We start from the raw sequence: 24,104 nt of genomic DNA, 5'->3' as shown, positions 1-24,104 counted from the left end.
GGGTCGATCCCATGAAGAATACAGTTCAAACTTAAACTTAACTCACTATTATATTCGTTTAGTCAACTTATTTCCGAGACAAGTAAATAAAGGGGGGATTGTGAAACAAATAACTGATTGTTGTTTTAAGTAACAAGTGAGCAAGATTCAAACTTCGAGTTATCAATATAAGAGAGAAACTAGGGTGGATGTGTTCCCCATAAGCTCTTAACGAGGTAATCCTAATAATAGTAATCATTTCCTAGTGTCTTACATGCAAAGTTGGTAAGATATGTATCCCTAAGTGATTGGTCCTCTAAATAGGAAATTTCACTCTGCACCTTGATCTGGCTACGTGTGTATACTTTACTAACCCTTACCTTTACCTCAGATTTGACATTACATCAATGTATGACTTAGTTTTCATCCTCGCACAAATTGACATTAGACTATTAGATAGTATCACACTAAATCTTTGTTGATAATTCTTTTCTTATTAACTACCTCCTTGGTCCGACAAGTAGCAACAAGATGAGTTTTAACGCGTGCACTCGTTAAAAAGACTTCTAAGCGAAAGAATTACCAATGCATTGCATCAACACTATTCAAGAATTACTTAGTTATTATTCATACGTTGTTAATTACTCATGATTCCCACAACTCCAATTTTGGATTTAGCTACTCATGCTTGAAAGAACACAATTCATGTTTTGATAATAAGAATTCATGAACTAACGTTTAGGGTACAACACTAGTATTGCTGTGAACTGTTTCAGATAGACAACAATCACCTTTGTAAAATAGAAGCTACGCAACATAAACTAGAAAGTTCAATCCCATCCTACTCTGTCCTCGTACCTTTCACCTAGACCAAGAGTTTAGTAGACTCAAAACTGCGCAATTCAGGAGAACAGCAAATGAATATTTGGTTTTAACCGATTGTCTCTGCAAGTGTAGTCATGCTGGTCATTGCTAAAACTGCATCATGTTCATTGTTTATAGTCAGATAAGAACGGACTACACTCAAAAGGCCCTCCATCATAAACTATCTAGCCATCCAACTTCAAAATTATGAATCCACGTCACTGATTGGACTCCAAGCACCTCTAGAAGTTGTGCTCTTTAATACTTTTGGGAGTTATCCAGCATGTCCGTACAATACATGTTTTATCCCAAATGTTACATAGGCTTACTGTTTCTCAACTTCTCTTACTGATGACTGTTCATACATGGTTGATTCCAAATGTTAGCTAGACTTGCTGTTTCTCAACTCCCTCACTGATGACTGTTCGATTGAAGCAAGCTAGAAATTCTTTATTTCCTTCAGCTCCCTTCAAAGGAGATTCAATCCAACCTTCGCATTGAAATCCATGGTTTTGTACCCCATTTATGATCCTCTCAATCACCTGCACAGCCGTAATAGTAAGCATCTCATAACAGCAGTAGTAAAATGAGGAACTTCCGTTATAAGCAAGAGATGTGACTAAGTAAAAAAAAAAAATTGTTCTCAGTTATCTTTTCTTGCTAAAAGTTGTGGTATACCAAACACAAAAAGTAGTTTGATGATGGGATATTGGGATGGGGATGTTGAAGAAATAACAATTAAACCAAGTAAATTTCCAGCATCTCCAGATTCCCCTTGAGAAGGTTACCGTGAAAATATCATTTTCATCGCAGCGCACACAGCGAAAATTCTTGGTACCTCCTTTGATGGAAAAAATGCTCTAACCCTTAAAGTATGGAAAATCTACTAAAAAGATTGAGAACTGATAACTCAACCCAAATTGACTTCTCCAGGAGTTCAGCCATAGGGCACATCCCGAGCACAACAAGCAGACTGACAACATGCCCGTAAAACCTAGTCTATTCCATGACCCCAAATAGGTAAAATCAAATGGAATGCTGCTATTTGTGTGTAAATCCAGCTCTTTGCTTTGCTGGTTAACCTATCAGTGGTTTTCCTATCCTATCTGAGTTGACAGAAAATTCCGTTCTCTTTATCCAAATCCTTAATCTAGTCAGAGCTCTCACTTTCTTTCACCCATTGACAGTTAGCATCTATCCGGTTCATAGAAAACCTAAAACCAGGTACAAATGAAAAAATGTCTCAGAGACCTATTCACCCTTCCTCCTGTATTATATGCAGCCACGAACGTGACATTATGGGACTCAACCAGGGAAGAATAGATGTAATGCATTTTGGCTGGCAATGGAAATTAAGAAAGATTCTTTAAAACTTGTGTGCTAAAACAAGTACTCCCAGTGTCCTAGTTTATATGACTCACTTTCCTTTTTATTCAAGTCATAAAAAGAATAACACATTTTTATATTAAGTAACAATTTAACTTTAAAATATCTATTTTACCCTTAATGAAATGATTTATAGCCACAAAAATATCTCACTTATTTTAGATCACAAGTTTCAAAAGTCGTACTTTCTTTCTTAAACTTCATACCAAGTCACACTCATATAAAATGGGAAAGATGGAGTAATAGTTATTTGTGTGGCAACAAATCATCTCATTAAGGGTTAAATGAGAAGTTTAAAGTTAAATAATTTTTAAATATAGTAAGGTATCATTCTTTTCGGTACATACTAAAAAAGGAAAGTGCATCACAAATGGGGACAAAGGGAGTACACAATCACTTTACTAACAGATTATTTCATATAAGAAACAAAATCAGTAGAGCGCTGGATGAAAGTTGAGCAGTCTTACTGGCTACTTCCCTCTGATTGACCTACTTATTTAGCCAAGGGGATTTATATTACTATTATCAATTCAAATAATTTATGGTTGGCTTGGTTGGACTAAAAAGGAAGCATATTTTTGCCATATACACGAGCATTTGTTTGAAATAGCATCATGTGAAGACAAAAGACATTAGGAGAATAAATCAACAAGAAAATGAGAGATCTTAACATATTTAACATTCAAGTAAACAATATGAGCAATGCACCCATAAAATTTTTCACAAATTAATGTAGCTACTCGTCTAAATTGTTGTCCAAAAAAACATTATAGCATGGATTCAAATGTCATTTCTTGCTAAAGGATTTTTTTATTCTCCCACTAACCAAATGTTTTCTTCCCTTTTCATACTTTTTGACTGATTATAAAAGTTGGATAGACTATCAATTGCGTTCAATGTAGCCCATTGTCCCTCCTCAAAATAGCCAAGATACTAATATCATTTAGCAAAAGTCTTAATAACCAGCTTTTCTTTCAAGAAGAATAAATCCAAAAAGGTCTTAATAATCAGCTTTTGAGTAGATTATATAAAGCATCAAAAGAAAACAAATGTAAAGGCTGGGAAATGCTTACCTCTTGATGGACCAAGGGATCCCTTACAATTCCACCTCCTCCAACCTAACATGTTTATAAAAGTCTACATCAAAAATACATAATTATCTTGCAAAACAAGATTAATCTTTAAGAACACAGTAAAACCCAATGCCTCTTGGAAGCAATACCAATACAAGAGACTTCAGGTAAGTGCAAATAACTGAGCTATCAGTGGAATATCTACAACTATTCATCTGATTGAATTAACAGCTATGTTGCTCGGACTCTCCAAAAAATCCTGCCACACCTGTGTCAGATCCTCCAAAACGCAGTACTTATGGAGGATCAGACATGCAACCTATGAGATTTCTTAAGAGTCCAAGCAACATAGATCAACAGTAGGCTTGAGAGACATATTGACTAAGCCGGTCCTTATAACCTATATTTCCATACATAGAATCCTTCACATGCAAAATTAATCGCAAAATTAACATAGAGAACATCCTTAAGAGCAGAATGAAAGCCAAGACATCTAGAAAGAAGTACTAACACAAGACTAGATACGGACAGGCAAATGATTAAGCTTCAGTTGATCTGATTGAGGCATTACTTGGCTTAAAGGACATTGATTAGCTGATGCTTATACCCTATATTTCCATATGCAGAATCCTTCACATCCACACACATACAAGAAAACATCAGCAAAATTGGTTCATTTATCAAGTCAAACTACTCTACCAAGTCTAGTCCACTCAAACTCCCCCCCTTCTAGTATATTTGTTGCAGACCGATAAATTATTACACTTTTAGATGAGGTCGTCACCAATTCAACATTGTATCAAAGCAAAGCAAAGATCCTACACTGATATCTCACTGCCACCATCAACAATAATATTTCTCACATGCTTGGTCCAAGAAAAGAATCAAATCCGCATAAAGGTGATCAAGGTCATCTTGTAGATTTAATATTGTTAGAAAATTAAGATTTGTCTAGAAACTTCTAGATTGGAGATATTTTGTATTAGATATGTTAGAAAAGTAAGAATTGTCTAGAAACTCCTAGGTTGGAGATATTTTTGTACTAGATATGTTAGAAAAGTAAGAATTATCTAGAAACTCCTAGGTTGGAGATATTTTGTAGTAGATATGTTGGTCTTGATTTAAAATGTGTGGTGGTTAGTGAGCCACATAGGTACATAGTTTGGTGTGAGATATTTTGCTTATTATGTGGTTGTAATTCTCACACTTTATCTATAAATACACCATATGTAATGAAACATCTTGTGAAAAAATTGAACTCAAGAAAACTTAAGCCTTCTGCTTCAATTTCAGATTTTCTGTTGCAATTTACAGCTCCTATTTCCTATTGTTTACACCTTGTAGACCTGAAGTTCTTCTTCATTTTCATTGTAACATGGTATCAGAGCCTATTTCCTAAGGGATCTGAATCAAATTTTGTTTGTTTCGCTCATCTACTTTCTGTTCTTTCTTGAATTTGCTCGCTGAAAAAAATTTCATGGCACCTGAAAATCAACCAACGACAGGTCCTCCGACTTTTACCGGAGAGAATTATCACATATGGGCTATCAAAATGAAGGCTTATCTAAAGGCTCTCAACTTATGGGAAGTTGTTGAGCTTGGAGAACCTGCTGTCCAGCCATTGAGAGTTAATGCAACTCTCAATGAAATTAAGAAGTATGATGAGTTGGTGACTAGATCCCCACGAGCTCTCACCTGCATACATTCAAGTCTTACGGACGTGATGTTTACGAGGATTATGACTTGTGAAACAGCCAAAGAGGCTTGGGATAAGTTAAAGGAGGAGTTTGAAGGCAGCAGTAGAGTAAAGTCTGTTAGACTCTTAGCATTGAAGAGAGAGTTTGAGCTTTTGAAGATGAAAGACTCAGATAGTGTGAAAGAATACTCTTCAAAGCTGATGGAGATTGTGAACCAGATAAGAATACTTGGTGAAACCTTTCCAGATCAGAAAGTTGTAGAGAAGATCTTGGTCAGCCTTCCAGACAAGTTTGAATCAAAAATCTCAGCTATTGAAGAGTCTTGTGACTTGACTACTCTTACAATAGCCGAACTAATCTCCAAATTGCAAGTCCAAGAGCAACGGGTCAGTATGAGAAGTGAAGGGATAGTGGAAGATGCCTTTCAAGCAAGGCATAAATTCAAACATCAAAAGGAAAGCAGAAAAGTCTGGTTGGATAAATCTGGAGAGGTAAAATCTGGTGGAAACCAAGGTGATTTGTCGATAAAAGGAAAATTTCCACCTTGTGGCATTTGTAAGAAGACAAACCACTTAGAGAAGAATTGTTGGCAGAATTCAAAGAGGTCTCCAATTCAATGTAGATATTGTAAGAAGTATGGTCACATTGAGAAGTATTGTAGGCAAAAGCAAAATCAAAGTGGCCAGTCTTCCCATCGAGTGAATTTCGCAGATGATCACCAAGTTGGAAAATCAGAGGAGGAGGTTTTCATGGCCTCGCACACATCACATATTGACCAATGTAAATGGTATATTGATAGCGCGTGCACAAGGCACATGGCAATTGATGAAAATCTGTTTGTTTCCTTGGACAGATCTGATAGAACCAAAGTGAAGCTTGGAAATGGCGCATTGGTGGAAGCTCACGGTAGAGGGTCAGTAAAATTTCCTATTGACGAAGGTACGAAAATTATTAATGATGTTCTTTATGTGCCAAATTTGACACAAAACTTGTTAAGTGTTGCTCAATTACTTCATAAAAATTATTCTCTTAATTTTAAGGATAAACAATGTGTCATTCATGATCCTAAAGGATGTGAAGTAGCTAAAATTAGCATGATTGACAATTCCTTTCCAATTTCATGCTATTCTATTGATACTTGCTCTTTTAATATTGAATTGAGTGATACTTGGCTTTGGCACAAAAGGTTCGGTCATTATAATCTTAGCTCACTGGTGTATATGCAATCAAAGGGTATGGTGCTTGAAGTACCCAAAATTGACATGTGTAGAGATGTTTGTGAGTCATGTCAATTTGGTAAAATGCGTAGACGATCCTTTCCTAAAGGAAGTCTTTGGAGAGCTAAGGAAAAGCTAGAGTTGGTTCATACAGATTTATGTGGACCAATGAGGACGGCTTCTTTGAGTGGAAACAAGTATTTTGTTCTCTTTGTAGATGATCTGACTCGAATGACATGGGTCTACTTTCTTAGTAGCAAATATCAAGTGTTTTCTGTTTTCAAAGAATTCAAAGCTATGGTAGAAAGGGAGAGTGGCTGTAAATTGAAGTATATTAGATCCGATAATGGAACTGAATATACTTCGTATCAGTTCAGCAAGTATTGTAAAGATTTGGGTATCCAACAACAATTCACTGTTAGCTACACTCCACAGCAGAACGGGGTTACTGAGAGGAAGAACAGAACTGTAATGGAGATGGCGAGATGCATGTTGGCAGAAAAGAAGATGCCTAAATACTTTTGGGCTGAAGCAGTCAATACCGCTGTCTATTTGCTAAATAGATTACCAACTAGAGCAGTCCAAGACATGACACCATTTGAAGCATGGAAGGGTATCAAGCCGTCTGCAAGACACTTGAAGGTATTTGGTTCGGTATGCTATGCACATGTTCCTGATGCTAAAAGAGGCAAATTAGATAGCAAGGCAGAACTGTGTGTTCTGTTGGGCTATAGTACAGTTGCAAAAGGATACAAAGTGTACAATGTTAGTAGTAAGAAGGTGTTTGTTAGTAGAGATCTTATAGTGGATGAGTCTAGCCACAATGATTGGGATCGAGATATTGTTGTGAAGAACCAAGGTGGGAATACTTCAGCTGCAACTCCACATCAGCAAAAAGGTGATACTCCCTCTAGTCCTATTTCTGGAACAAAAAACAATTCAGATGTTGAATTGACTACAGACTCTCCTGTTTTGAAGACCAAATCACTAGCAGAAGTTTATGAGCAATGCAATTTTGCTCTTGTTGAACCATCCTCATTTGAAGAAGCAGCAAACCACAAAGTGTGGATTTCAGCAATGAAGGAGGAACTTGCCATGATTAATAAAAATGATACTTGGGAGTTGGTTGATAGGCCAGAAAAGAAGAATGTTATCGGTGTCAAATGGGTCTATCGAACAAAGTTCAATCCAGATGGCTCCATCTTCAAGCATAAAGCTAGACTTGTAGTTAAAGGCTATTCTCAGCAGCCTGGAGTGGACTTTGGAGAAACGTTTGCTCCTGTTGCACGGCATGAGACAGTAAGATTTCTAGTCGCTCTCGCAGCACAATACAAGTGGAAAATCTTCCATTTGGATGTAAAATCTGCATTTCTCAACGGAGTGCTTGAGGAAGACATTTATGTTGAACAACCTGAAGGTTTTACAGTTGCAGGTGAAGAAGACAAGGTGTACAAGCTTAAAAGGGCTCTCTATGGTCTTAAACAAGCCCCAAGAGCTTGGTATAGTAGGCTGGATTCTCATTTGCTGTCACAAGGCTTCAACAGAAGCCTAAATGAGCCTACTTTGTACTTCAAAAGACAAGCGGATGGGATGTTGATTATGATATCAGTTTATGTCGATGATTTGATGATTACAGGTGAAAATCCTCTTGCAGTTCAAGAAGTTAAAAATGAAATGCTAAAAGTTTTTGAGATGTCCGATCTAGGAGAAATGAAGTTTTTCCTGGGAATGGAGATATCTCAATCTTGTGAAGGAATTTTCTTGTCCCAAAAGAGGTATGCCTTGAATCTGTTAAAAAGGTTCAAGCTTGACAAGTGCAAAGCTGTTGCAACTCCACTTGTTGTGAATGAAAAATTAATGAAGGATGATGGCGAAGAGAGGGCAGATCCAAAAGTTTATAGAAGTCTAATTGGAAGTCTATTGTATCTAACAGCTTCTAGGCCAGACATAATGTTCGCTGTCAGTTTGTTATCTCGATATATGCAAAGTCCCAGCACTAAGCATTTTGGAGCCGCTAAAAGGGTGTTAAGGTAAATTAGAGGGACGATTAATTATGGAATCTGGTATAGAAATGTGGAGAATGGATCTCTTATTGGCTATTCAGATAGTGATTGGGGTGGATGTTTGGATGATTACAAAAGCACTTCTGGTTACTGTTTTTCGTTTGGTTCAGGCATTTTTTCTTGGAGCACAAAGAAGCAAGATATTGTAGCACAATCTTCAGCAGAAGCCGAGTATGTGGCTGCTGCATCTGCTACAAATCAAGCAATTTGGTTAAGAAAGATCTTGTTGGAATTGAATTTGTTGCCAAAAGAACCAACAGTGATCTATGTGGACAATAAATCAGCCATTGCGATGGCTGAAAATCCGGGGCAGCATGGAAGAACAAAGCATATCAACATAAGGTTTCATGCTTTAAGAGATGCGGAGAAGAATGGTGAAGTTAAGTTGGTACATTGCATCAGTGACGATCAACAGGCTGATATTCTGACCAAGGCTCTTTCCACTAAGAAGTTTGAGTTTCAAAGGTTGTTGCAAGGAGTTTCAATGAAAAATCTTAAGGAGGAGTGTTAGAAAATTAAGATTTGTCTAGAAACTTCTAGATTGGAGATATTTTGTATTAGATATGTTAGAAAAGTAAGAATTGTCTAGAAACTCCTAGGTTGGAGATATTTTTGTACTAGATATGTTAGAAAAGTAAGAATTATCTAGAAACTCCTAGGTTGGAGATATTTTGTAGTAGATATGTTGGTCTTGATTTAAAATGTGTGGTGGTTAGTGAGCCACATAGGTACATAGTTTGGTGTGAGATATTTTGCTTATTATGTGGTTGTAATTCTCACACTTTATCTATAAATACACCATATGTAATGAAACATCTTGTGAAAAAATTGAACTCAAGAAAACTTAAGCCTTCTGCTTCAATTTCAGATTTTCTGTTGCAATTTACAGCTCCTATTTCCTATTGTTTACACCTTGTAGACCTGAAGTTCTTCTTCATTTTCATTGTAACAAATATAAATAGATAAAAGTGTCATTTCTCTAATAGATTAAGCTTTTAGATGAAGTAGGCATGCAATTAATCTGCAATTAACCAATGTTAAATGATTGGTCAGCTTAGAAGGGTGACGGATGGGAGCAGTGAGGTATGAAATTACTTGGATAGAAGCATCTCAGCTTTCATCACCAGAGACACAACATCCAATGTAATGTAAAACATGAAAAAGATGGTCACCAACGAGGTCCATCAGAGATGTAAAACATGAATTTGCATGGATACTGTTAGAATAGAAATAAGTATTTCCTACTTAGAATAGGAATAGGAATAGGAATAAGAATAGGAATCCTAGTTGGAAAAGGATTCCAATGTAGTGTCTATAAATAGGATCTCAATGTAACAATTTAGATACACAATTCAATAATATTTTTCTCATATATTTCTCACATGGTATCAGAGCATTGGTGAGAACAAACAAGTCACCGTATGTCTATGTCAATTTCCGGTGACTGTTGGGTCTGATTTTGTTGTTCTTTTTTCTTTCTGTGGGTGTTGTGCGAAAAACAACACCACCACGATGCTCGGAAAGCTCCCGCGACCAAACCCCAGCCAGAACCACCGGAAAACATCAACCCACGCGCTCTCACGCGCCTATTGGAGGTGGTAATTCCCGGCGAGATCTGGCTCACGCGCCGGCGCGTGAGGGCTTTTCTGATCATATTTTTTGAGAATTTTTTTGACAGTTGGGGTCGTCCAGCCATTCCGACCAGGCCCATACTGTTTTTGACCAGATCCGATCGCCGGAATTAGGGTTCCGGCTATTTCCAGGTTGTTTCCGGCGACCTTTTTCTTCGAGATTTGAATTTTCCGGCTATTTCCAGGCTGTTTTTTTTGTTGTTTCCAAGCTAAATTAATGTTTTTGGTTCTAAAAATATGGGGATTGGAAGTTCTAGCCCTATAATCACTTCAGAACTTTTATTGGGAAGTTCAAACTATTTATCTTGGGCTTCCTCGATTGAGTTGTGGTGCAAGGGTCAAGGTGTCCAAGATCACTTAACGAACAAGACTTATGAGGAAGATGCAAAAGCCAAAGCACAATGGGAGAAAGTAGATGCTCAATTATGTAGTCTCCTATGACGTTCTATTGATTCCAAATTGATGCCCTTGTTTCGCCCATTCAAGACGTGTTATACAGTTTGGGAAAAGGCTCGTGCTTTATACACTAATGACATATCTTGATTCTATGATGTGATATCTCGATTGACCAACTTAAAGAAACAAGAATCCGATATGTCTACTTACTTGGGACAAGTACAGTCAATCATGGAGGAATTCGACACGTTGATGCCAGTTACTACGAATGTGGAAAAACAACGAGAACACAGACAAACATTGTTTCTAGTTCTTACTCTTGCTGGACTTCCTCCTGATCATGATTCTGTGCGTGATCAGATTTTAGCTAGCCCTACAGTTCCTACAATCGAAGAATTATTCTCTCGTCTCCTTCGTCTTGCGGCACCTCCCAATCACAAAGTAGTTTCATCACCCACTGTTGACTCCTCTATTCTCACATCTCAAACCTTTGAAAAGAGTGCATATCAGTCTATGGAGAATCGGCGAGGGGGAGGGCGTTTTGGAAAATCTCGATCCAAGTGTAGTCATTGTCATAAGCCTGGACACACTCGTGACATATGTTATATTTTGCATGGTCCACCACCCAGTTATGATCCTATTGTTCTAAAGGAATATAATGAGTTCCTTCGAAATCGTGCAAGTAAACAGACATCTCCACCAGTAGCATATGGTGCTCAACCTAATCAACCATCCAATAATGCTCATATTGCTCAAACAGAATATGATGAGTTCCTTCAATATCGTGCAAATAAGCAAACGTCTCCACAAGTAGTTTCGGTTGCACAACCTGATGTGTCTGTTGCGGGTAATTCTTTTGCTTGTGTGTCGCAATCTAGTACTCTTGGAATATGGGTCATGGACTCTGGGGCTTCTGATCATATCTCTGGTAATAAATCACTCTTATCCGATATTGTTTATTCACAATCTCTTCTAGCTATTACTTTAGCCAATGGAATCCAAACAAAACCAAAAGGGGTTGGAAAAGCCAAACCCCTATCTTCCGTCACCCTAGACTCTGTTCTTTATGTCCCTGGTTCTCCTTTTAATCTAGCATCTGTTAGTCGTTGGACGAAAGCCCTACATTGTAGCATAACTTTTTTCGATGATTTTTTTCTCATGCAGGACCATAGTACGGGACAGATGATTGGAACAGGACATGAATCACAAGGCCTTTACTATCTTACCTCTTCAAATTCCTTAACAGCATGCTCCGTTACAGATTCCCCAGATCTAATTCACAAACGTTTAGGACATCCGAGTCTATCCAAACTGCAAAAGATGGTGCCTAGTTTGTCTAGTTTATCCACATTAGATTGTGAGTCGTGTCAACTTGGGAAACACACTCGTGCTACGTTTTCTCGTAGTACTAAGGGTCGTTCAAAGTCTATTTTTTCATTAGTTCATTCTGATATTTGGGGTCCTAGTAGAGTCAGCTCCACCTTAGGATTTCGTTATTTTGTTAGTTTCATTGATGATTATTCAAGATGTACTTGGGTTTTCTTAATGAAAGATCGTTCTGAGTTATTTTCTATTTTCAAAAGTTTCTTTGCTGAAATACAAAATCAGTTTGGTGTTTCTATTCGTACTTTTTGTAGTGATAATGCCTTAGAATACTTATCCTCCCAATTTCAGGAGTTTATGACTCACCAAGGCATTATTCACTAGACTACTTGTCCATACACCCCTCAACAAAACGATGTAGCTGAAAGAAAAAATCAGCATCTTATTGAGACTGCTCGTACTCTTCTCCTTGAATCCAATGTTCCGCTGCGTTTTTGGGGAGATACAGTTCTTACGTCTTGTTATTATATAAATAGAATGCCCTCTTCTTCTATTCAGAATCAGGTTCCACATTCCATACTGTTTCCTCAGTCACATCTCTATCCTATCCCCCCTCGTGTCTTTGGGAGCACATGCTTTGTTCATAACTTAGCCCCAGGAAAAGATAAATTAGCTCCTCGTGCCCTCAAATGTGTCTTTCTTGGTTACTCTCGAGTCCAAAAAGGGTATCGTTGTTATTCACATGATCTTCATCGATACCTTATGTCTGCTGATGTTACATTTTTTGAGTCTCAGCCTTACTATACATCTTCTAATCATCCTGATGTCTCTATGGTCTTACCCTTACCTGAGGTTTTACCTATGTCAACCTTTGAGGAATCTACAGTTATTTCTGCATCTCCATTGTAGTGCCACCACTACTAACTTATCATCGCCGTCCACGTCCAACCCTAGTCCTAGATGATTCATGTCATGCGTCAGACCCTGCTCCTACTGCGGACTTGCCTCCTCCTAGCCAACCGCTTGCACTTCAAAAAGGTATACGATCCACTCGAAATACTAACCCATATTACACCTTCTTAAGTTATCATCGTCTATCATCACCCCGTTATGCCTTTGTGTCGTCCTTGTCCTCTATTTTCATTCCTAAGACTACAGGTAAAGCACTTTGTCATTCTGGATGGAGGCAGGCTATGGTTGATGAGATGTCTGCTTTACATCAGAGTGGTACTTGGGAGCTTGTCTCCCTTCCTGCAAGTAAATCTACTGTTGGTTGTCGTTGGGTTTATGCAGTCAAAATTGGTCCAGACGGTCATGTTGATCAACTTAAGGCACGCCTTGTTGCCAAATGGTATACCCAGATATTTGGGCTAGATTATAGTGACACTTTCGCTCCTGTGGCTAAAATAGCATATGTTCGTCTTTTTCTATCTATGACTGCCGTTCGTCATTGGCCTCTTCATCCATTGGACATTAAGAATGCTTTTCTGCTTGGTGATCTTGAGGAAGAAGTCTATATGGAGCAACCACCTAGTTTTGTTGCTCAGGGGGAGTCTAGTAGCCTTGTATGTCGATTGCGTAGGTCACTCTATGGTCTGAAACAGTCTCCTCGAGCTTGGTTTGGGAAGTTCAGCACAGTAATTCAGGAGTTTGGCATGACTCATAGTGGAGCTGATCACTCTGTGTTTTATCGGCATTCTGCACCAAGTCGATGTATCTATTTGGTTGTTTACGTTGATGATATTGTTATCACCGGTAATGATCAAGATGGTATCACCGATTTGAAGCAACATCTCTTTAAGCACTTCCAGACTAAAGACCTTGGCAGATTGAAGTATTTTCTAGGTATTGAGGTTGCTCAGTCTAGATCAGGTATTGTTATTTCTCAATGCAAGTATGCCTTAGACATTCTTAAGGAGACAGGAATGATGGGATGCAGACCTATTGACACTCCTATGGATCCGAATGTTAAACTCCTTCCAGGACAGGGGGAGCCACTTAGTAATCCTGAAAGGTATAGACGGCTTGTTGGAAAGTTGAATTATCTCACAGTGACTAGACCTGACATATCTTTTCCTGTGAGTGTTGTAGGTCAGTTTATGACTTCCCCTTGTGATAGTCATTGGGAAGCAGTTGTTCGTATTCTGCGATATATAAAGTCAGCTCCCGGTAAAGGACTACTCTTTGAGGATCAAGGCCATGAGCATATCATTGGATATACAGACGCTGATTGGGCAGGATCACCCTCTGACAGACGTTCGACATCCGGATATTGTGTTTTAGTAGGAGGTAATTTGGTGTCGTGGAAGAGTAAGAAACAGAATGTGGTTGCTCGATCTAGTGCGGAATCAGAATATCGAGCAATGGCGACAGCAATTTGTGAGCTAGTTTGGATCAAACAATTGTTGGGAGAACTAAAATTTGGCAAAATTGATCAGATAGAACTTGTGTGTGATAATCAAGCGGCTTTTCATATCGCATCAAATCCAGTGTTTCATGAAAAGACTAAGCACATTGAGATTGACTATCACTTTGTCAGAGAAAAGATACTCTCGGGAGATATTGTTACGAAATTTGTGAAGTCAAATGATCAGCTTGCAGATATATTCACCAAGTCCCTCACATGTCCTCGTATTAATTACATCTGTAATAAGCTAGGTACATATGATTTGTATGCACCAGCTTGAGGGGGAGTGTTAGAATAGAAATAAGTATTTCCTACTTAGAATAGGAATAGGAATAGGAATAGGAATAGGAATAGGAATAGGAATCCTAGTTGGAAAAGGATTCCAATGTAGTGTCTATAAATAGGGTCTCAATGTAACAATTTAGATACACAATTCAATAATATTTTTCTCATATATTTCTCACAAATACACCAACCTTAGACTTGATCAATTTCCCTCTCTAAGCAAAGCAAATAAGAGCTTTGAGATTTAAAATGTTGGTAAGAAGCAACACTTCTATTTATTTACTAGTCTATAGGTACGTGCGTTACACATGTACTCTTTGTTAATGAGTACAAAAAATTTCAAAATCATATAAATATTATGAAAAAACATGGTTGAGTTATAGAATATTAGTTAAAGAGTAAATTTTTGGAATATTGATTCCACGACATAAATATGCAACAAATTCTTGTCTCTTGGTACAAGTATTTGCTTTTTCATTGAACTAGAAGCACATATTTACTGGTTCTCTTAGTTGCTTAATTACTATAGAAAACTGTATGCTTCAGTTGTTTGTGAAGGCAATTAGGAGAATGTTGCACCTGTAAATTTCTCTGTGATTTTTTGGCAAGGAGGAGCTTTTTGGGCTTTGACTTACTGCAATTTTTGAAGGATATAATTATTTTGCATAGTCCGAATAAGGAAAGGATTTACATAAGAAAAGTTCTAAATTTTGTTAAAGGTTGTTAGTCGGACTCTTCAAAATGTTGACAGGAGCGTGTTGGACACTCAAAGTCAAAAGTAGTGCATTTTTTGAAGAATCTGACATGGGTGCAGCAACATTTTTGGAGAGTCTGAGCAACATAGGTTAAAGGCCTAAATATTAGGGCTTCCTACATTACTCAAGTAAGGAAAGATTTAGTAAGCAATTTTTTTGTTGATTAATTACATGACAATTTCGCTCAATGTAAAATAACATTAATTGTTGGTAGAAAATCAACCTTTTTTTAACACTAGATTTAGAACGGGGGGGGTTATCCAACACACACTGCATTTACGAAGGGTAAAAGAGCTGATCGAGATCTCTGAAAAATGCTTACTTGGGATCTCCGAGCCTCAAACTGAGGTTTAATCAGAGTCACTAAAGTAGCTTCCTCCTTCATCAAATTGACAACTGCAGGCATCACCTGGATAGACAATGAACATTTGAGTATTACTAGGTATTGACAAAAACCGTCTATGCAAGAAACATTGCTGATAAACCATACACAAAATAGCCTAGTTTTCTATGCTAAATCATTAATGTAGGAAACTACATTAAAACTATAACATTGGTAGCATTTTGGAGAAGAAAAAGCTTACCAGAAGTATCGAAATAAAGGAGAGGTCCAAAGTTACTAAGTCAACCTTTTGTGGGAGTTCAGAAAGGTATCTCAAGTTTGTACGCTCGATAACGCTTACACGCTCATCTCGACGAATTTTATCTGCCACCTGTGAAGAAATCAGCAAGCCTTTACAAATATAAATAACTAAATGATCAGCAATTTAAAGATGATCCCAGACTGCTTGGCCACAAATTAATTTTAAAGAAGCTGTTATTTAATGGCCAAAAGTAGAAGGAAAATCTCATTATTCAGGATTTTTTGAACTGATGAACTTAAATTCAAAGCATACTGGAAGTTTTTCAAAACGACAGTACATTCAAACATTCGAATGGTTTCTTGCTCAATGCTCTACGATTTGGTGTGTAAAAATAATTTTCTTTATGGGCCATCACTGTCACTAGCATACTTTCCAAAAAGGGAAACAGAAAATTGATTCATCAAAACATTAACCATTACTGCCTTATTCCACCTGCACCACTATTTTATGCTAGAAGTAATTTCAGCTTACAATTTCGAGCAGCTACAACTCAGCTTTGCTTCGTACAGAAAACTACTTTTACTTATGATTTTTTTAATAATGGTGGTGTTCTTAACTATTCATTTATGATTTATATCTTTGCAATTTAATTTTATTAGAGAAAATGGTCTAAATCCCCCCCAATTTATACCCAAAATTCCAACTACACACTCCAACCTATCAACCTCCCTGAACTGTTTAAAACAGGAATTATTACACCCATAAAACGTCATAACCACATCTATGCTAATGGGTGAGACTCACGCTCTGTAGAAATTTTATTTAAAACTTTTTTTTAATTCTTTTTCCTTTTTGACTTATTATTTAAAAAAGCAATTTAATGTCAAAAACATCAAAAGTTTATGAATGTATTTTGGATCTTCAATTTGAAACATGTTGATAACATAGATGGTTGTTAATTATTTGAAGTTGAATACATTGAGTTTGATTGAGTTTATGGCTGTGGTTATCAAATTTAAAGAAACGCCCGAAATTTCATGGAAATCGACGAGCTTGAAACCTCCATTAAAATTAGTTTAAAAGCTTGAGCTAACAATTCAACTTGCCACAAACGAGCACCGTTTTGAGGGGGTAATATATCAAAAGGTTGGAAACGTCGAGGGAAGCTTATATCTAAAATTTAAGGCAGTTTGGAGATGATTTAGGGTGGTTTTGCATCAAATTTCAGAGTAATGGCATGAAGAAGATGAAGAGCAGACGCTAACTTTTCAGATGCATAGGAAAAGGACCAGTTATTAAAATTGTCGTGGATCTGTTGGGTATTAAATATAGGATCAAAAATTATCTTCATATTCAAAGTATATTGAAGAAATTCATTTGGGTGTTCATGTATTAAGCTTAATTTGCTTTGATTTAAAAGATTTTTGGTGCATAAATAAAAAAAAATTGATATATAGTTCTTGATTATGGAGAGTAATGGATGAAATTGCTATAAATGATTTGTGGTGTATCAATTAATTTAGTGATAGGAATGATTTCAAGATGGTGAAGAACTTTGGTGCTGCCATGCTCAATCAAATTGCTAGTAAGAGGTGGTTTTCAAAATTTCCTAATTTCATGCGCAAATTGAAAAATCAAAATTCTAGAATCAAGAGGAATAATGAAATTCCATGGTGAATTCAAAGAATGTGAAATACACATATTTATGAAAATTTCAAAAATAAAGTTTTATTATGTGTTGATCCTCACTCTCTCTAAGAGAGTGAGATACACTCAATGTGCCACGTAAGCGTCTAGGGAGTAAATTATTTTAGTTTTAAACAGTTCAGGGGGGTGATAGGACACCCGTGAAGTTGGAGTGTGTAGTTGGGATTTCGGGTATAGATTGGGGGGGCTTTAGACCATTTTCTCATTTTATTATAACAAGTTTTATGGGTCTTACAATTTTTTCCCTCCTTTTCTAACTTGCACATTGCACTAGAATTTTGGCGATGCAATTGGACACAACGTTCCTTTTCTCCTCTATCTTTTTACAAAAGAAAAAAAAAACTGATACTCGCTAGAGCTGCTCCAAGCCTCCAACAAGCATGGCACCATGTATATTCAACATCCTTTCCATTTTGTATTCAGACATCTCAAATTGGACAACTCGGGACCTTAACTTGTGTAATTGAAACCAGTAAAAGAAGATTAAAAAAAGTAGAACCTTTATGAGCATCAGCTTTTAAGTCTAGTAATGTTACCTGTCCATATCCTACATCAACACCATAGACAAATGAAGCTCCATACTGAAGTAAACAATCAGTAAATCCTCCAGTAGACAATCCTGAATCAAGAGCTACTTTTCCTGTGACATCAATCCCCAGGTTTTCAATTGCAGCCTCCAGTTTATGTCCTCCTCTGAGTAAACATCAACAAGCAAGTCAAAGAGCTGCTAAGATTTCTGCCAAGTATGTCAAAAATAAAAATATAGGCTCAGTGTAGGAATACTCACCTGCATACGTATTTTGGAATTTCGGCCATGATCTCCACAACAGCTTTATCAGGGATTTGAGTCCCTGCTTTGGTAACAACTTTTCCATCTACAAACACTTTGCCTAAGCTAGAAAAATTATTGGGAGTTAAGGAGATGGAGGCAGAGTGACATAAGCAAACCAACTGCTAGTTAGAATATATCAACTTGAAAGAAAAGTTTAAGCAAAGAAGTAACAATAAGTTTCAGTCCGACATAAAGTAGGAATTCATAAATACTATAAGACGATTTGGATAAATTTTTGGAGTTGGACATTAATGAGCCCGAAGAGGAGCTATATGTGAGGTTGAGATACAAGACAAGAGATTAAGAGAAACTAAAGTGTTGGAAAAAGAAATCAGTAAGTCCTACATTGGTTGAGGAAATGGATTGTGGTCTCCTCTTGGACAATCCTTCCTTCATGAGCTAACTTTCAAGGTTGGGTTAGGCTCAGGTCCATTTACTAACATGGTACTAGAGCAGACAAAGGTTCATGCTTCGAGTCTCACTACCACCCATTATCACGAAGAATGTCCACATACTTAGTTAATAAAAAGATTTATGCCTGCACTTGAGGGGCATATTAAAGACATAATTAAGTAAATTAAAGTGTGCTCTCTCTAACTACTTAAAGTTTTAGGAAAAAGCACACTCCTATTTACAAATATTATGTATGTAATGATTATATTCTTCATGCTTTCTTCCGTGTCATATTTCTCACATTATTATTATTTTTGAGATTGGTAGCATGTATATATGTATATATATATATATATATATATATGAATTAGATCTGCACCATGGCAGTGCTATTTACAATTACAAAAACCCAACCATGCTTAGGACTACCTACAGCTTCACAAGGATCCTATCATATCAACTAGTGGTTCAGTCTCCTCTACATAGTTTTCTTTACACCAAAAAAGAAACAAAAGAATACAATTCATCTTGACTTTCTGCACAGGATTGCTTTTGTCTTCAAAAATTTTGTAGTTCCTCTCCTTCCAAATTGTCCACCATATACAAGTTGGGACAAGTTTCCACCACTTCTTTTGTCTCACTGCACCGCCATTATAGTTCCAACACTTCAATAAATCACAGTTTGTTGCTGACATAGACCATCTTAGTCCTACCAAGTTCAAAAGAAGTTGTCACAATTGTCCAGTTATAGGACAATGTAGAAACTGATGGCTATTGTTTTCTCGGGCTGCACCACACATACAACATCTAGAGCATAGATGAACACCCCCCCGCCCTTCTTAAGCTTTCTTGAGTGAGGCATGCTTCTCTTGCTACAATCCAAGCAAAACATAGGACTTTGTAAGGGGCCTTAGTCTTCCAGATGAACTTTCATGGCCACTGGTCAAATTGTGCATTTTGTCTAATCTGGTATTTGTATGCAGATTTGACAGTGTAGACTCCATCACTTCCAGATTTCCAGCACAACGTATCCTCAGATTCTTTGAAGCCTTGGAAAGATTCCAAGGTCTTGAACAAGTCCACGACTCTTTCTAATTCCCAATCATGTAATAATCTTCTAAAAGTGATATTCCAACCATGTAGTCCTTTAGCTGATTCAAGGTTAATATCTGGTAAAGTAGCAATAGTGTAGAAATCAGAGAACAGAACTTTTAAAGGACCGTGCCCAAGCCAGTTGTCATGCCAAAAGAGAATTTTCCTCCCGTTGCCAACTTTGAAACTGATTTTTCCAGCCAAAAGTGGCCAAAAAGATCTAATGGCTCTCCAAACTCCAAAGGGACAATTCAGAGAATTAGAGCACCACTGGTCATCTTGGCCATATTTATCATGTACAAATCTCCTCCATAATGCATTAGTCTCCAAGTAATATCTCCATAACCATTTCATCAACAAGCTTTGATTATGGGCTTTGAGGTCTCTAATGCCAAGTTCTCCATCCTTTTTGCTGGTGATGAGGCATTCCCATTTGACCAAATGAATTGCTTTCTTTTCTTTGTTGCCTTGCCAAATGAAATTCCTCCTTAAGGAATCTAATCTTTTCAAAACCTCAGAAGGGATAGGAAACAAAGACATGACATAGGTAGGGAGAGCATCCAATACACTATTGACTAGAATGATCCTGCCGCCCAATGATAAATATTGCCCCTTCCAGTTAGAAAGCCTTTTTTCACACCTTTCTATAACACCGTTCCAGATTTCCAGAGCTTTACTATTTGCACCCAAAGACAGCCCTAGATACACAGTAGGTAAGGATCCCACCTCACATCCTAGAACTCCTGCTAACACTTGGATGTTGTCCACTTTGTTGACTGGGAAAAGCATACTCTTGTTCCAGTTTATACATGGCCCTGATACTGCTTCAAAAATCACCAGAATGGTTCTTATATCTTTCAATTGGTTGATATCAGCATCACAAGAAACCAGTGAAGCATCAGCATATCACATGATATAAGAGCCAGATCCACCAATCCTTCGTCCTTGTTATTATATTTCTCACTGTTGTCCCCTGTGTTATGTTATCCACGCTCCAGTTGTCTTGAGCAAGCGGGGGAATGTTAAGTCCCACATTGGATGAGGAAATGGGTTGTGGTCACATTATATGATATTAGCAATCATCCTCTGATGAGCTAGTTTTTTGGGTTTAGTTAGGCCTAACTTCCATTTCTTCACAGAAATAAAGGCATACTCTTCAATAAGACAAATTGACATCCGAAAATAAATAATTAAGCATTGATATGTCTGTTATAGTATTATATTTCTTGAAACATCTTCTGAAAATTTCAGTGACTATTCTACTAGTGTGATGATGTCCTTTCTAATGATAGCTAGACTATTTTTACAGACTCTACTCAAATAATGTTATTCTACCTTGCAACACTTCCCATCAAGAATAACATTCTAACTCTAGACAGCTCAAACAAATTGAAAGAACATAGACGAGAAGTCTCTTTACTCTGCAACAAGAAATGCAATAAACAGGTTTGATTACCAAAAGCTAAATGATACTAAGCAATCCAGATCTTCTACTTATCATATTGGCATTCGGCAGGAATCAAGACATCAAAAAAAGGTATCAAAAAGACTTAATGAATATCAACTACCTTGAAGGATCCATGACTGTATAAATGTCCGGCTGTATTGCTGAAACCTCTCCAAACACAATTCATCCAGTCTCCTTTTCCTAATGAATCATACGAACACTTGATCAATATTATGGTAGGAAAAGGACCGAAAGTTATCAATAAATTACATACAAAAGGAGCTTTGAGCTCTATTTGAGGAACATTAATACAAGCTTCGGTATAGTGAAACAGCCACTGAAGCAGCTAAAAGTGTGTAACAATCCCAGGCAGAAGAAAGGACATGTTCTATAAGAGACTTCAATAAAGAAATGAAGCTCTATCGATGATGATCGAGTAAGCTTAATTTACCTGTGGGGAGGAAAACTTCAGGCCTCAAGGATTGATAGTTTTTTGGTGTCTACAGCATGATGGTGGTTATGGTGGGCCTGAGGAGGGTATAGGTAGGCAGAAGAAGTATCGGGCCAGCAACTTGCCGAGGACATGACCCTAGATAGAATGATATAGAGGTCGAGGACTAGGGTAGAAGGTTAGTAGGTAGTCATTCGCTGTCTAGTTTCCCTGATCAGTAATACTATTATTTTTTTCTCCTACTGTCTAAGACTTCAATTTTATCATTACATGTTGTTTTCTTTCCTTCAGTTTTCTTTTTCATTGTTGCTGCTACTGGTATTCTTTGTTGTATTTTCTTTTCCTACTTGTTTGATATGCTTTACTTGATTCGAGGGTCTATCAAAGGCAGGGGTAAGGGGGTAAGGCTGCATACACTCCACCCTCCATAGACCCTACTAGTGGGATTTCATTGGTATATTATTGTGTTCAATCGTATGAATGCAGTAACAAGATCAACATAGTAGAATGCAATTAAAGTTGCTTATCAAGAATGACATTTGTGGAGTACATAAGTGCACAAGAGTGTATAGTATGTGTAAACAAGGAAGCTTCTTGTATCCATATACATATCTAACCAAGTATACAACTTAAGTGAGTGTTGGTTAAATTTATAGCGTCAAGTAAAATCAGAAAGGGTAAAATGTGGTAATCCTTCAGTTTTGAAGGTTAAAAGACAGCATGCAACGACTCTAGTTAATGAAGTGGAATCATCCCTCTATGCAAATCTCATTTGTCATGTGCGTTTACATAATGCTATGTTGTTCACGAGACAACATTTGTACAACTGAACATAGCAAATCACATCTCTAATATAAAAATGCATTTGGCAAATGACACTAAAGTACAATAATACACTGCAAAGAGTATGAGAATTGTCCAATTGAATGGTTGAAGACATCTAATAAGAAAAGTGTTATGTAAAAGCACAATTCTAGTCAACGTCTTTAGTACAATTTCTGTCAATGCCAGTTAAGGAATAGCATCTACACAAAATAGTAAAACACAAATGCATCTACTATCCCAATTTTAAGCTAAAATGTGACGGTGCCATTCTAAAAAAAAAAGGTTTAATTGAACCTATTTTTTTTAACTCTATCCTCCAGACACCCATTATGTTTATTGGTGTGTTAGTATTCAAATTGAAAACTTAAGCTGTAAGAGAAAGCATACTTTTTATTATTTAATTATATTCTCAACACGCCCCTCACGCACAGGCCTGATTGTTTTTCATGGGCCAAGCACGTGGAAATTCTTGCTCTGATATCATGTTGAAGTGTGTGACCATCTCATCTAAAAACTTAAGCCGTTAGAGAAAACATACTTTTTATTATTTAATTATATTCTCAACATGTATGCAGTTTTTTTTTTCATGTTATTGGGTTTTTTTTTTTAATGAGAAGTTGGCAACTGAGGAAGTTGAAGCAATACACATTAGGGTAGAAGAACAAATTGATGATACTAGGAAGCAAGAAAGAGAGAGGATTACTTTTTCTTTGGTTGACCTTTCTCTTCAGTCACGGAAGCAAAGGCTCTTACAGAAAGATAATTGCTGATTTTGAACTTCAACGATGTCGCTAATCAATACAAGTAGAATACTTATTATCATCAGATAAACCGACAAAGAATGAGTCGAAAACTGCAACAACACTTTCAACCATTTACAAAGAGCTAAGAGTGCATATGTAAAAGAAGAGAAAAGTACCAGAGAGCTTTGGACTAGTGTATGGTAATTTGCAGGAGAAAAAGAAGCTATTGCTGAAACTGTAACAGCGAGATATTGGTAGCTTCAGCGCCATTTCTCTGACTTCTACAATTGCCGACCAAAGAAGAGGAGAAGATTAGGGGATTTTGCAATGACTAGCTTTTCTCTTCTTCTTTTTTTATTGGGTTTAGCGGCTCACTGGATAGCACAAGTCCAATAACAGCTCAAAGCGCAGAAATAGCTCCTTTTTTGGGATGTAAATTGAAAATTTTAAAAATAATAAACTAATGGAAAAGGATCAAAATTGTCCTGAACTATGTGAAATAGATCACTTATATCATCTGTTATATTTTGAGCTCAAAAATACCCTCACTGTTATCTCTAAAAACCACAAATACCCCTCAAAAGTTTATAACCCAAATTGTTAATGATATGGCAAGTCATGTGGGACTGATCTCTCCACCTAAGCTGCCAGCTAGGATTTCCACAAACTCATTCTTTCTAACTATCAATTCATCCTCCCAAATCAGCAGTATTTGGGATACGAAATTTCTTTTACCTTATGGAAACACTATCTCCAGTATTTGCTAACCCAATTTTTAACTCTCCAATATTTGTTTGATTATTGTACGAATTAAAGCAATCTAATTTTTTTGAGGTTCAAAACATTTCTTTCGATTCTTCTAGTTGATGTTACTGAGTCTTAAATATCAATTAAAGAAAGACCACATTTGTCACATATGGGCTATCAACTATGGCATCAACATTTTTCTTGTTT

At 37.0% G+C, this 24,104-nt stretch overlaps 1 protein-coding gene across 2 annotated transcripts; it reads right to left on the bottom strand.

Moving 5' to 3' along the window:
* Window positions 1-938: 938 nt before the first annotated feature.
* LOC125837509 (uncharacterized) lies at window positions 939-23,491 on the bottom strand. 2 transcript variants are annotated; one of them, XM_049516612.1, is made up of 9 exons: window positions 23,327-23,491; window positions 23,111-23,198; window positions 21,253-21,332; window positions 18,155-18,257; window positions 17,904-18,060; window positions 15,661-15,789; window positions 15,399-15,485; window positions 3,303-3,347; window positions 939-1,385 (listed from the first exon to the last, which is right to left on the bottom strand). In XM_049516612.1, exons 1-9 carry the CDS (start codon window positions 23,418-23,420, stop codon window positions 1,230-1,232), a joined length of 939 nt encoding a protein of 312 aa, XP_049372569.1. In that variant the 5' UTR covers window positions 23,421-23,491; the 3' UTR covers window positions 939-1,229. The 2 variants fall into 2 exon arrangements, with proteins under 2 accessions (XP_049372569.1, XP_049372570.1); XM_049516613.1 differs by having other exon boundaries at window positions 3,303-3,366; window positions 23,327-23,482.
* Between the last annotated feature and the right edge of the window lie 613 nt (window positions 23,492-24,104).

This window comes from Solanum verrucosum, unplaced genomic scaffold, assembly GCF_900185275.1.
Source record: "Solanum verrucosum unplaced genomic scaffold, falcon-dt-bn FXZP01000092.1, whole genome shotgun sequence".
Lineage (NCBI taxonomy): Eukaryota > Viridiplantae > Streptophyta > Magnoliopsida > Solanales > Solanaceae > Solanum > Solanum verrucosum.
The sequence above is the reverse complement of the archived record's forward strand: the minus strand, read 5'-3'. Positions and strand labels throughout refer to the sequence as shown.